The sequence below is a fragment of the Cololabis saira genome, chromosome 6 (assembly GCF_033807715.1).
Source record: "Cololabis saira isolate AMF1-May2022 chromosome 6, fColSai1.1, whole genome shotgun sequence".
NCBI classification, from domain to species: domain Eukaryota; kingdom Metazoa; phylum Chordata; class Actinopteri; order Beloniformes; family Belonidae; genus Cololabis; species Cololabis saira.
This window is the reverse complement of record NC_084592.1, coordinates 44,916,854-44,930,660: the sequence shown is the minus strand read 5'-3', so window position 1 is coordinate 44,930,660 and position 13,807 is coordinate 44,916,854. Positions and strand designations below refer to the sequence as shown.

At 38.4% G+C, this 13,807-nt stretch overlaps 1 protein-coding gene across 6 annotated transcripts in view; it reads right to left on the bottom strand.

The window, feature by feature from the left end:
• The window catches only part of scel (sciellin), a 32,518-nt gene extending 23,854 nt beyond the window's left edge, over positions 1-8,664 (bottom strand). For 2 of the 6 annotated variants that reach the window (XM_061724639.1, XM_061724640.1), the window contains exons 1-7: positions 8,571-8,664; positions 7,210-7,244; positions 5,873-5,981; positions 4,705-4,767; positions 3,279-3,350; positions 3,173-3,205; positions 2,956-3,072 (exon numbers count right to left, since the gene is read on the bottom strand). In XM_061724639.1, coding sequence (XP_061580623.1) covers positions 2,956-3,072; positions 3,173-3,205; positions 3,279-3,350; positions 4,705-4,767; positions 5,873-5,981; positions 7,210-7,231 — 416 coding nt within the window. In that variant the 5' untranslated portion in view covers positions 7,232-7,244; positions 8,571-8,664. The remainder of the gene's footprint in view (positions 1-2,955; positions 3,073-3,172; positions 3,206-3,278; positions 3,351-4,704; positions 4,768-5,872; positions 5,982-7,209; positions 7,245-8,570) is intronic. The other 4 variants (XM_061724641.1, XM_061724642.1, XM_061724644.1 and 1 more) reach the window with 4 other exon arrangements.
• Positions 8,665-13,807: the final 5,143 nt, after the last annotated feature.

Below are 13,807 nucleotides of genomic sequence, written 5' to 3'. Positions count from 1 at the left end.
AGTGCATGGATGGATGGATGGATAGATAGTTGGATGGATGGATGGATGGATGCATTAGTGCATGGATGGATGGATAGATAGTTGGATGGATGGATGGATGGATGCATTAGTGCATGGATGGGTGGATGAATGGATAGATAGTTGGATGGATGGATGGATGGATGGATGCATTAGTGCATGGATGGATGGATGGATGGATATATAGTTGGATGGATGGATGGATGGATGGATGGATGGATGGATGGATGCATTAGTGCATGGATGGTGGATGGATGGATGGATGGATGGTGGATGGTGTGAGGTTAATCAACCTTTTTGAACAAATTTGTCTTTATGAAACTATGAAGAATCAGAATCAGAATTAGGTCAGCTCAGAGAAGCTGACTGCTGGGTTTTTCACATCCTTATCACTGTTAACAGAAGTCACAGGGCAGGCCACTCCCTGAGGGTACTCAGGGGGGTTGTCTGCTCTGTTAACAGTTGACTATTGTGCAGTTGGACACATCTGTCCAAGACTTCCTGTTTTCAGGAAGGGGCCCCATCGACCCTATGTGACCCGCTGCTTTTAAAGATGTCTGTTGCTCTGCATACCACAGATTAGGTCCTATTTAACTGAAAAGTCATAGGTGTGACCTTTTTAACCGTCATCTGATACCATGTCTGTTCTCCATCTGTTCATTGTCCATTATCTATACACTGTAGACAGTCTGTTTACCAAATATGGTCATTCCTGTCACCGGTTTCTCAAATAAAAGCGCCAGGCTGCAGGGAGAATTAGAGAGAAGACCTGACGAGTTCTCAGAGGAGGGCCGTGTTGCCCTGAAGCTCCTCAGACTTCTCTCCAAAGCTTCTGCAGAAGCGCCTTAAAGATCATCCAACAGTCTCTGTGTCTTTCCTAAGTTATGTTGATTTAGGAACCTAACAATGGATGCATGGATGGATGCATTAGTGCATGGACGGTGGATGGATGGATGGATGGTGGATGGATGGATGGATGCATGGATGGATGCATGGATGGATGCATGGATGGATGCATTAGTGCATGGATGGATGATGGATGGATGGATGCATGGATGGATGATGGATGGATGGATGATAGATGGATGGATGCATTAGTGCATGGATGGATGGATGAATGGATGGATGGTTGGATGGATGGTTGGATGGATGGATGGATGGTTGGATGGATGGATGGATGGTTGGATGGATGGATGGATGGTGGATGGATGCATGGATGGATGCATGGATGGTGGATGGATGCATGGATGGATGCATGGATGGATGCATTAGTGCATGGACGGTGGATGGATGGATGGATGGATGGATGGATGGATGGATGGATGGATGGATGGTGGATGGATGCATGGATGGATGCATTAGTGCATGGACGGTGGGTGGATGGATGGATGGATGGATGGATGGTGGATGGATGGATGGATGATGGATGGATGGATGGATGGATGGGTAGATAGATAGATAGATGGATGGATGCATTAGTGCATGGATGGATGAAGGATGGATGGATTCAAAGATGGATGGATGGATAGTTGGATGGATGGATGGATGGATGGATGGATGGATGGATGGATGGTTGGATGGATGGATGGATGCATTAGTGCATGGATGGATGATGGATGGATGGATGGATGGGTGGATGCATTAGTGGATGGATGGAGGGATGGATGGATGGATGATGGATGGATGCATTAGTGGATGGATGGATGGATGGATGGATGGATGGTTGGATGGATGGATGCATTAGTGGATGGATGGATGGATGGATGCATTAGTGGATGGATGGATGGATGGATGGATGGTTGGATGGATGGATGCATTAGTGCATGGATGGATGATGGATGGATGGATGGATGGGTGGATGCATTAGTGGATGGATGGAGGGATGGATGGATGGATGATGGATGGATGCATTAGTGGATGGATGGATGGATGGATGGATGGTTGGATGGATGGATGCATTAGTGCATGGATGGATGATGGATGGATGGATGGATGGGTGGATGCATTAGTGGATGGATGGAGGGATGGATGGATGGATGATGGATGGATGGATGGATGGTTGGATGGATGGATGCATTAGTGGATGGATGGATGGATGGTTGGATGGATGGATGCATTAGTGCATGGATGGATGATGGATGGATGGATGGATGCATTAGTGGATGGATGGATGGATGGATGGATGGATGATTGATGGATGGATGGTTGGATGGATGGATGCATTAGTGCATGGATGGATGATGGATGGATGGATGGATGGATGGATGGATGGATGGATGCATTAGTGCATGGATGGAATTCTTTTTATGCAATGTTTTTCTTTCTTTCCCGTACTGCATTACTTTTTATTTTTCATTCCAATGTATATACTCTTATATTTGGTAATTATATATTTTTTACTTTTTTACCCTTTCCCTGCATGTGTGTGTTGAGTGTTCTGCTGCTGCACAAAGTGAATTTCCCCATTGAGGGAGAAATAAAGGATTATCTTATCGTATCGTATCGTATTGTACCTTACCTTACCTTACCTTACCTTACCTTACCTTACCTTACCTTACCTTACCTTATCTTATCTTATCTTATCTTATCTTATCTTATCTTATCTTATCTTATCTTATCTTATCTTATCTTATCTTATCTTACCTTACCTTACCTTACCTTACCTTACCTTACCTTACCTTACCTTACCTTACCTTACCTTACCTTACCTTACCTTACCTTACCTTACCTTATCTTATCTTATCTTATCTTATCTTACCTTACCTTACCTTACCTTACCTTACCTTACCTTACCTTACCTTACCTTATCTTATCTTATCTTATCTTATCTTATCTTATCTTATCTTATCTTACCTTACCTTATCTTATCTTATCTTATCTTATCTTATCTGATCTGATCTGATCTTATTTAACGTTAGTTGCGTGTTAAGATCGTACCTCCTGGTGTACGGGGGAGGGGCCCTGCTGGATGGGAGCGTGCTGCTGGATGGGAGGGTGCTGCTGGATGGGAGGGTGCTGCTGGATGGGAGGGTGCTGCTGGATGGGAGGGTGCTGCTGCCGGGACGAGAAAAAACATAATTCAGCTGCTGTGAGTCTCCTTTAGGTTGGAAGAGTCAAATAAACGGTGATAAAACTGTGATCGTGTGATACCAACCTGGTCCTCAGCTCATCCTGACTCGCACTGAACCTGCAGCAGCAGAAATCAGAGTCTTAATAAAACATCTTCTTGATTACCTTCTTAGTATGAGAATCAGTTTTACCTCTTGGAGAGAGCTTGCACGGATGATGGCGTGCTTTTAGGTCTGCTGGTTTTTACTCCGTCCGGCTCCGAGCTGGTGAAAATGATCATCTTTTATTATCCACAAACACATCATTCATGCTCAGATATTTGTTTCCTGGTGAACACTGGCGGCTTTAGCTCTGATTAAGGCAAGGCAAGTTTAATTCTACAGCACAATTCAACACAAGGTAATTCAAAGTGCTTTACATCCTCGCGCAGTGCAATTTTCACCAATAAAGGTCAAGAACCATGTCCGATGACACCACCTTGACTCTTTATGTCAAACCATTCAAAAAATATGGCAGAAAATAGTAACTATCAAATATCGACCAATCAGAAGAAGGGGCAGGGCTAATTTGCAACAATTAAAGTGAAGGAGTCAAAACCATGTCCGATGACATCACCCACGACTCTCTATATCAAACCATTCAAAAGTTATGTCAGAAAGTAGGAACTATCAAATATGGACCAATCAGATGAGGGGGGGGGTGCGCTTTTTGGCGTTTATCGTCGCCACGGTAACGCTTTTGAAAGAGAAAAGTAATGCGCGTCGTCGCAGGATGGAGACGCACATTTTGATGTATAACACACCTGGGTGCACGTTACGGTTCGGGCCGTATTAACGGCTGAAGGAATGGCATAAATTGCACCAAAATTACACGATTAGTTGAAAATGGCCGACTTCCTGTTCAGTTTCGGCCATGGCACCAAGAGACTTTTCTTTAAGTTGCGACATGATACAGGTGTGTACTGATTTTCGTGCATGTACGTCAAACTGTATTGTGGGGCTTGAGGCACAAAGTTTTCTAGGGGGCGCTGTTGAGCCGTTAGGCCACGCCCATTAATGCAAACCATTAAATATAAAATTTTTCACCAGGCCTGGCTTGGTGAAAAATTTGGTCGGAAGAAAAACGAGAAAAACAACGAGAACGAGAACAATTCCTACAGATACAATAGGGCCTTCGCACTGTAAGTGCTCGGGCCCTAATGATAAGAAAAGAGGTAAAATAATAAAAAGCACAAGTTGTTAAAAAGTAAGGGCAGTAGATCCAGCAGGTTCATCTCATTCTTAAAATGGCAAGAATTACATTTCTATACGGTCAAAACGTACAAAGACCGGGTCAAATACAGTATTACAAAAGTAATCTGTAACAATCCGTACGGTGAATTAAACCAATTTGAAAATTCTACAATCATAAGTATTTAATTTAAGAGTACGCTTAAATAACAAATGAAATGGAATAAAATGATAAGAAAAGAGGTAAAATAATAAAAAGCACAAGTTGTTAAAAAGCAAGGGCAGTAGAGTCCAGCAGGTAAGTATTTAATTTAAGGGTACGCTTCAGTAAACAGTAATGTTACCAGTAATTAAAAGGTTTAAAAGGTCATTTAAACGTTTGTTTTACCTGGCAACAGATTCACTGGATCGGTAGCGGCTCAAAATGGTCCTGCCAAAGTTGGGGTCCCGGCTGGAGGAGAAAGGAGGACAATAAACCTTTAATTTAAAGGTCATGACCAGTACTGGAGTTGAGGGGGGATGAGGGGGGATGGCATCCACCCCTGAAATAAAAACGGTCCAAATCATCCCCCCTGTAAAACTGCCATCCCCCCTTTCCATCCCTGATGTCATTTCATCAATGAATGTGGTTTTACTGCTATTTCAACATTTAGAGTCATCACCAGAAAAATAACACCAGAAAAATTACTTATTTGACAATTTTCACCTGTTTCAAGTAAATTTTCACTTGAATATTTGGGAATATTTGTCTTATTTCTAGTTAAATTGTCTCATTTTTAGTCAAAAAATCTCATTACACTTAAAACAAGAGTAATTACCAGAAAAATAACTTATTTGACAATTTTCACCTGTTTCAAGTAAATTTTCACTTGAAATAAGTCGAAAAATCTGCCAGTGGGACAAGATTTATCTTCTTATTACAAGCAAAAAAATCTTGTTCCACTGGATTTTTCTACTTATTTCAAGTGAAAATCTACTTGAAACAGGTGAAAATTGTTGTTTTTTCCAGTGATGAGTCTTGTTTTAAGTGTAATGAGATTTATTTTACTAAAATGAGACATTTTAACTAGAAATAAGCCAAATATTCTTGTTAAGATTTAGAGTTTTTGCAGTGATCCATGTTACTTATCCTGTGAAGGACAGAGTCATATTGATAAGTTCAGAAAAGTGTTTTTTATTGTTGTGTTTTGATGTATTTGATGTAAGCCCAGTGGATATTTAAAGCTTACAGAAGGCTGCATTTAACTGCTGCTATGTCATTCCTGCAGTATTTCTGCAGCTGTTTTGGTCACTGCTATTATTTGTAATATATTATATTATTTGTAATCAGCACAAATTATCTGTCCCCATATGATAAAATCCACCATCCCCCCTGATTCTTTTTTACAACTGGAGTACTGTTCATGACTCAAAGCTGCGGCCGACAGAAGGAATGCAGGATAAGAAAGGCCTTTGTTGATGATGGAGGCTCGGCTCCAGTCACACCCGGCACTCCGGGAGTCTGTTTGTCTGTTTCAGCATCTGCGTTTTTACACCTTTGTGTTTGCATTCCTTACTCGACGGGTTCGTCCTCATCCGAGTCTCTCTTGATCCAGCTGTTGTCTTTGAGGAGGGATGTTTTCTTCTTGCTGTCCTCCACGGCCTGGCTGGGGCTTTTGCTCTTGGCTGCAACAAGCACAAAGCATGTCACTTAGGAAATACATCTGCAACACCTTTTTTTACTTTGTTTTTACTCAGATTTGTGGATTTTTTTTAAAATCCATCTTGCTATCAAATCACGTTACAAACCAAATCTTTAGGTCCTAAAATTAGACTTTAGACTTTTTAGACTTTAATTCTTGTTATATTATTAATTCCGAATCCAGAATGGATTCAGAATTAAAACAATGTCCAAACATTAACCAGTTTAAAAACAAATATAAAAACATGATTTTCACAAGGTACAAGGAGGAAGGGGTTTAGCGCCTTTATGTGTGTATGTAGATATATAGAGATAGTATGGTATATTTATAGTATATTTATAAGTATATTTATATAAATATTTATATGGGCATGTGTGTACCCATATATATAAAATACTCAACTATGTGTATGTATGTATAGGTAAATGTGTGAGTACAGTGTGTGAGTATAATTATAGTATGGTTAGTTAATAAATGATTTACGAGTATTAGGGCCAAACTAAGACAAAAAAATAATTTAAATTACGAGAATAAAGTCATAATATAATGAGAATAAAGTCGTAAAACTACGTGAATAAAGTCATAATGTTGCCAAAATAAAGTCGTAATAGAATAAAGTCGTAATATTACGAGAATAAAGTTGTAACATTACGAGAATAAAGTTGTAACATTACGAGAATAAAGTTGTAATATTACGAGAATAAAGTTGTAATATTACAAGAATAAAGTGTTAATTTATGAGAATAAAGTCGTAATATTACGAGAATAAAGTCGTAATTTATGAGAACTCTAACAGGAAGAGCATCTTCTCCCTGTGTTAAAATGAGGAATTATCTTGTGAAGTTATATTTATATATTATATTATTACGACTTTATTCTCGTAATATTACAACTTTATTCTCACAACATTATCACTCTATTCTTGTAATTCTACGACTTTATTTTCGTAATTTCCATTTTTTTTGTCTTAGTTTGGCCCTAATACTCCGTCGTAATGATTAGTGAATGGGGGTAGGATTAAATAAGTTTACACTTCTTCCTACTCCTTTTTGCACAAGTGTCAAAGTATGAAATCCTTTTTTTTTTGTTTTTTTTTTGTTTTGTTTGTTTTGTTTTGTTTTCTTGTCTTCTCTTTTAACTGTTGTCTTTTACATGTACAAAATCAAATAAAAAATCTAATAAAAAAAAAAAATCTAATTGTTAATACTCACAATACTGCGAGTACCTGCTCATCTCGGGACTGGACCTGAAAGGAGAACAGAACATGAAGTAACCGCTACTGACCACCAGGGGGCGGTAAAGGCCCACAGCGCGTCAGCAGAACCTGCACAACCTGCACAACCTGCTGGTGTTGGAGTCTCAAACCCAGTAGTGTTTCCGTTTATTCGGTGACACATTTCCAGCTGAGTCTCCACTCAACCCCAACTAAGTGATTAATCCCTAAACAAGTTTATCTCGACCGCTCCCACGCGCAGACACACCCACACCTTCCCCAAACACACCTTTGTCAGCAGCACAAGGGCTGTACAGTAACATGCCATCAAACCATTGATAAGAAACATACACACCCTCCACTAAACGCTCACCGTGAGAACACAGCATCCTATAATGATCATAACAACAGATACACAGCTACGGAATACTATTCCTCCTATTATCAGTCAGAGAGTCTAAAGTCAGTGTTTTGCATCAGGGGTTTGTTATTTACCTGTAACATGCACTTAAACAGATTAATGCTAAAGCAAATTAGGATTAATCCCCAGTTTTTGGCAGCACAGACCGACTACTCTTCCAAGACAAAATGAGCCGTTCATCTCACAGTTTATTACATTTAAATGTGCTTTTTTTCATTCTTTGTTGGCACTTTTTGCATCAACAAGTCAAGACACTTTGTCTCCTTTCCTGCAATGATAGAATAGAAGACTTTATTCATCTCCCGGAGGAGAAATTCAGTCGTGCAGCAGCTAAAAAACACACACACACACTTTATACAAAAAATTTAAAATAGAAATAACCAATAAGTAGTTAAATAATAAAAAGAGCAATATAAAAAGTAGAAAAAGAGTATGTACAAGAGAGAAAAAAATAGTAAACACACAAAAAAAAGGATAATATTTACAAAAAATGTACAAATATTTTCAAAAATACTTGAGGTATTTGAGGTATTTACTGGTTATTGCACTTATAAATGATGTCAGGTACACTAAGATTTTGTGAGACTTTTGTGGGTTTCAGGTTTTGTTGACAACCGTCTTGTTTTGAGGTTAATTCAGTAAAGAGAATAAAACAATAAAGGAGACAATGTTCGTTTAGATTAAATGCTGAAACGACAATAATTCTTCATCAAGATTTGAAGCAACGTCAAAAAGAAATTTTCAGTTCCTACAAAATCACATGTTCAGTATCTTTTGAAGAAAAAAGATAAAAAGATAAAATTATGCTCAGTCAGGATGCTTTTTTGTGGTTTTAAGGATAAAAAACAAAAACTATGACATGTCACACACGTGTGTGTGTGTTTAATCAGATAACTATCTTCACTGTAAACACAGAAAGTCAGGATTAGTGTACGTACCTGCACGGAAGACTCTGGCTTTGGAAGAGAAAAAGCTGATGCTGTTCAGGTCTGAAGAAAAACGTGTTTCAGTGCAGGACGGGCAGCTTTTAACCTGATGGGAGTTTCCTCCCGCCCCAGGGAGGGACTTTAAACCTCTTCCCTGTGCTCGTCACACCAGTGCTTCTCTCTCCATCCTCACATTTCCAGCCTGAAATAGTTCCCAGAGCTGAATAGAGCTCAGCTTCTGCATGGAGGAACCGGACCTAAATCAGTATCCAACCTTTTCCAGCCTGTAACTCAATCAAATATGATTTAATACAAACAAGATAATCAGGATTTGTTTCATATTAAATCTACATAACATGAATGGATTGAGAACACGTGTGGATCCCCCTCAAGGACTGTAGTGTACACTACTATCTCATGATGACTGGCAGCAGACTTTGCACTTTACACACGTTGGGTAATAAAAGTACCTGAAGCTTCTGAAGTCCCACTGCAAAAACTCAACATCTTAACAAGAATATTTGTCTTATTTCTAGTTAAAATGTCTATTTTTTAGTCAAAAAATCTCATTACACTTAAAACAAAACTCATCACTGGAAAAAAACTACAATTTTCACCAGTTTCATTTAGATTTTGAGTTAAAATAAGTAGAAAAATTTGCCAGTGGAACAAGATTTGTCTTCTTATTACAAGCAAAAAAAATCTTGTTCCACTGGCAGATTTTTCTACTTATTTCAAGTGAAAATTTAATTGAAAAAGGGGAAAATTGACAAATAACAAGTTATTTTTCTGGTGATGACTCTTGTTTTAAGTGTAATGAGATTTTTTGACTAAAAATTAGACAAATTAACTAGAAATAAGACAAATATTCCTGGTAATATTTTGAGTTTTTGCAGTGGTGCATCAGAGCACCGGCATGTGAAGGATTGTGTTTCAGATTATTTGTCTTATTTCTAGTTAAATTGTCTAATTTTTAGTCAGGAAATCTCATTACACTTAAAACAAGAGTCATCACCAGAAAAATAACTTGTTTTTTGACAATTTTCACCTTTTTCGATTAATATTTCACTTAAAATAAGTAGAAAAATCTGCCAGTGGAACAAGATTTTTTTTGCTTGTAATGAGAAGATAAATCTTGTTCCACTGGCAGATTTTTCTACTTATTTCAAGTGAAAATTTACTTGAAAAAGGTGAAAATTGTCAAATAACAAGTTAGTTTTCTGACTCTTAATGACTCTTGTTTTAAGTGTAATGAGATTTTTTGACTAAAAATTAGACAATTTAACTAGAAATAAGACAAATATTCCTGGAAAGATTTTTGCAGTGCACAGGATCATGCTACAGGATCAATCATCCTACAGCAGGGGTGTTAAATGTGCGGCCCGTGGGCCGCATGCGGCCTGAGAAAGGTTTTGATGCGACCCACGAGAAGTTTCCAACGCAAAAAACCAAAATGTTAGTTTACTAAAAAGGAAGGCATAAATAATTGCCATGAATCACAGCATATCCGATAATATATTTCTTCTACAAATCCATCGTTATTCCACAAAGAGAGCAGTTTGACATTTTTTTTGTTTTCTAGAATGCATTTGCCGATTTTATTTCTTTGTAGACGGTCGTTTATTTTTATTAACTGACTACTATTATATATTTTCGCAGGAAAAATGTCACTGCTCAAAAAAATGATAGAAGATATTTATTCGGAGAATTTCAGTTTTGAATACGAGGATAGTGACAAAGTAAAACTTTTTCGGCACACTGTCGTAAATATCTGCGCCAATTTTTAAAAATAAATACACTTAATTGTACTGGAAAAATCTCTAAATCACAAAGAAACACTCTCAGATGTAATAAAGATTTTGCTTTTAATTAAATTTCCTATAAAAAAGCGAAATATAAAAAAAACATGCTTGTTTCTGTTTATCTTTGTAAAATGTTTTTTAAAAGTATCTTACATTATTTGAAAAAAAACGAGAAATTTCAAGAAAAGATCCTGAAGAAATATATTTTACATAATTAGAGTGTAAACAAATGCATATTTCCTTTAAAACTAACTAAACTGATATCGGATTAGATAACAATAGTAAAAAAAAAGAATTGGAAGAAAACATTTTTGCACCGTTTTTGTTATTTTGAGCGTGCGGCCCGCAAGAAAAAAATTGGTCAAATCCGGCCCGCCAAGTAAAATGAGTTTGACACCCCTGTCCTACAGGATCAATCCCAGCTGTGCATTCTGATCAGACAGACGCAGCCTCCCTCCCAGGTGTTGACTGACGGAGGTTTAAGCGTCACCACACGACATTCATTTACATGTTTTACCACTCAGTAATGATGTTAACGAGATCATCAGCAGGCTGGAACGCTAAAGTCCAGGCGTGAACTTTAGCTGTCAGCTCGAGTGAGTGAAAGGTTTATCTCTGGGAGTGTCCCGTTCCGGGCCGTCGCAGGTATGTCACCTGCGTTCCACCGAGGGGTGTGACGGCAGAATATTGATAAGCCAGCTCCTCCCTGTCGCTGATGGAGGGAAGGAATGCGGCCTGTCCTGCCGCGGGGGAACATCGGCAGACAGGAGGAAATACTTTCACATGAACATGACCTCAACATTTCCTCTAATTCAAGGTTAACTTTACGGCTTATTGTCATCGAGAGGCAGCTTGTGGGAGGATTGAACTGTCCCGGAGCTGATGGTGACCCCCAAATTAGAGAGGATCAACTCTGGGGGCCCTGGAGCCACGATGAAAGTAATCACTCTGTTATAATTAATAATCACACGTTTATCTATGAAGCCAAAGCACAGAGGGAAACGCTGCACTAGACTTGTAGTCAAGACCAACTAAACCAAGATTTAGGCCCAGTTCCAATCCCCCCCAGTCCTACTTTTCAGTCCTACCCCTAAATTTTGCACGTTCCCGTGAGGGTAGTGGTGTCCCAATTCCTCTTTGCATGTAGGGCTAGTGGGGATAACGAGGGCTAGTGGACATAACAAGGGGTATAAATGATGAGTATAAATCTAGCCCAGTGGTTCCCAACCTTTTTTCCTTGGAGCCCCCTCTACTTGTGTCTAAGACCAGCCAGGCCCCCCCGACCCGTACGTACTAGCACCAAAATAGTCTTTTTTTTTTTTAAATACTTTATTTATTCATTTTCAAAACATTTTCAAACAATCCAGGTACATAATAACCTGAACAATTACCCCTTTCATCCCACCCCCCCTCCCCCAAAACAGGCTAGGGAAGAAAGAAAGAGAAAAAAAAGACAAAAAAAAAAAAAGACAAAAAAAAACATACAGAGAAAGCTGTACTCTACAGTGTAACAACAGTTTCTGTGGCAATCTGCAACTATTTAAAATTTCACTTTGAGAAATTACAGACAGATGAATATTCAGACAAGGTCATGAAATCGAGGGGTCATGAGGGTCCTCTCCGCTGTATAATATGATCGAGGAATGGTTGCCATATCTGATGGAACCTCTCTGATTTTCCTGACAACTCAAGTCGGATTTTTTCTATATATAAAGTATTTGAGAGCTCTGTGAGCCAGGCTTCAAAGCTCGGTGATGTTTCTTTGTTCCAAACTTTGAGAATAATTTTCTTTGCAATAACCATCCCATACTGTATTGACAGAGCCTCCCAGTGGTTAAGAGTATCAAGCTGGTGGGACCAGCCAAGGATGCCGGTCTCTGAGTCTGGCAGAAGATCATGTTCATAAACCTCGGAGTAAAAGTAAAAAACTTCATGCCAAAATCTACCAAGTTTGTTGCAAAACCAGAGCATATGTGCCAGCGTACCATCAGACTGTTTACATTTTACACATAACGGTGAAGTAGATGGAAAGAAAGAATGCAGTTTAACACGTGAATAATGGAGTCTATGTATAACCTTATATTGTATTAGCTGGTGCCTTGAATTGATTGAGCATGTGTGTATGCTATGAAGACATTTACGCCATGCATCCTCCGAGATGGTTGTGCCTATCTCCCTCTCCCAGCACTCTCTCAGATGTTGAGTACTTGGAGCAGTTTGAGCTGCAAACAAATTTACAAACATGGACACCAGCTTTTTGGTCTCAGGTACCTTTGCTAAATGGGAATAGACTTCGTCTGGTGAATTATAAGTTTCAAAATTTACAATGTTTGCTCTAGCATAGTTCCTGACCTGCAGGTACCTGAAAAAATGAGACGATTGTAAATCAAATTTCCTTTTGAGTTGGTCAAATGAGGCAAAAACATTGTCAATGTACAAGTCTCTCAAAATGGTCAGGCGTTTTTCTTTCCAGATAGAAAAAACCGAATCTGACTGGGAGGGGAGAAATGCATGATTATGACAAATGGGGGCAAAAATAGAAGTGTTTGTTAGACAAAATGTTTTTTTAATCTGGTACCACACCTTTAAAGAATGTTCTACTATACGTCCAGTCCCTTTAAATGGCCCAGGATTTCTCTTAGCTGTATTGAGTAGTGCTGAGAGGGAGGTACCAGTGGTCTCCTGTTCCATAGCCAGCCACGGTGGGGTAGTATGCACCAAAATAGTCTTTAATTGAAAAAATGAACATTAATTATGTTTTTGATACATTTCTCTTTGGTTTACTCTGTATACATATGACTTTGTTTTTCTCCAATGTCACCAATGTATAAAATACGCACAAAAGGACATAAAAATATTTCTGAAAAATGTCTCTTTTAATATGAGACCAACATTTTTTAACATTTTTCCTTTAACAACCTGTCGGAGTAGATTAAATGTTGAGTAATGATATAATAATAAGGAATGAAATCATTTCCTGTGTTTGTCACCAGTGTATAAAAAACACAAAAAATATTCAAGACATTCATAAATTATTCCTAACAATGTCTTATGAATGACTCATTCACAAATATAATTTTTACAACTGCATAATTTCAAATCAGACAAAGTTTCGCACCCCCCCAGAGATCTCTGGCGCCCCCCCAGGGGGGCCCGGACCCCAGGTTGGGAGACACTGATCTAGCCCTTAAAAGCGAGAGATTTCAGATCCTGACTCACCGACCGTGGGCTAGAGAAAATTAACAAGAATGCTTTACGTCATCATTTGCAGACTGAATCAAACAAAAAACAAGGCGGATATTTCTCTTTTTTAGTGAATAAAATCAATATTTTGAGTTAGTTTCTGCATAAAAATGCATTTTGATTACATTTCTAGCGAGAAATATATTATATATATATTTATATATATATATAAATATATATATATATATTTTACTTTCATAATAT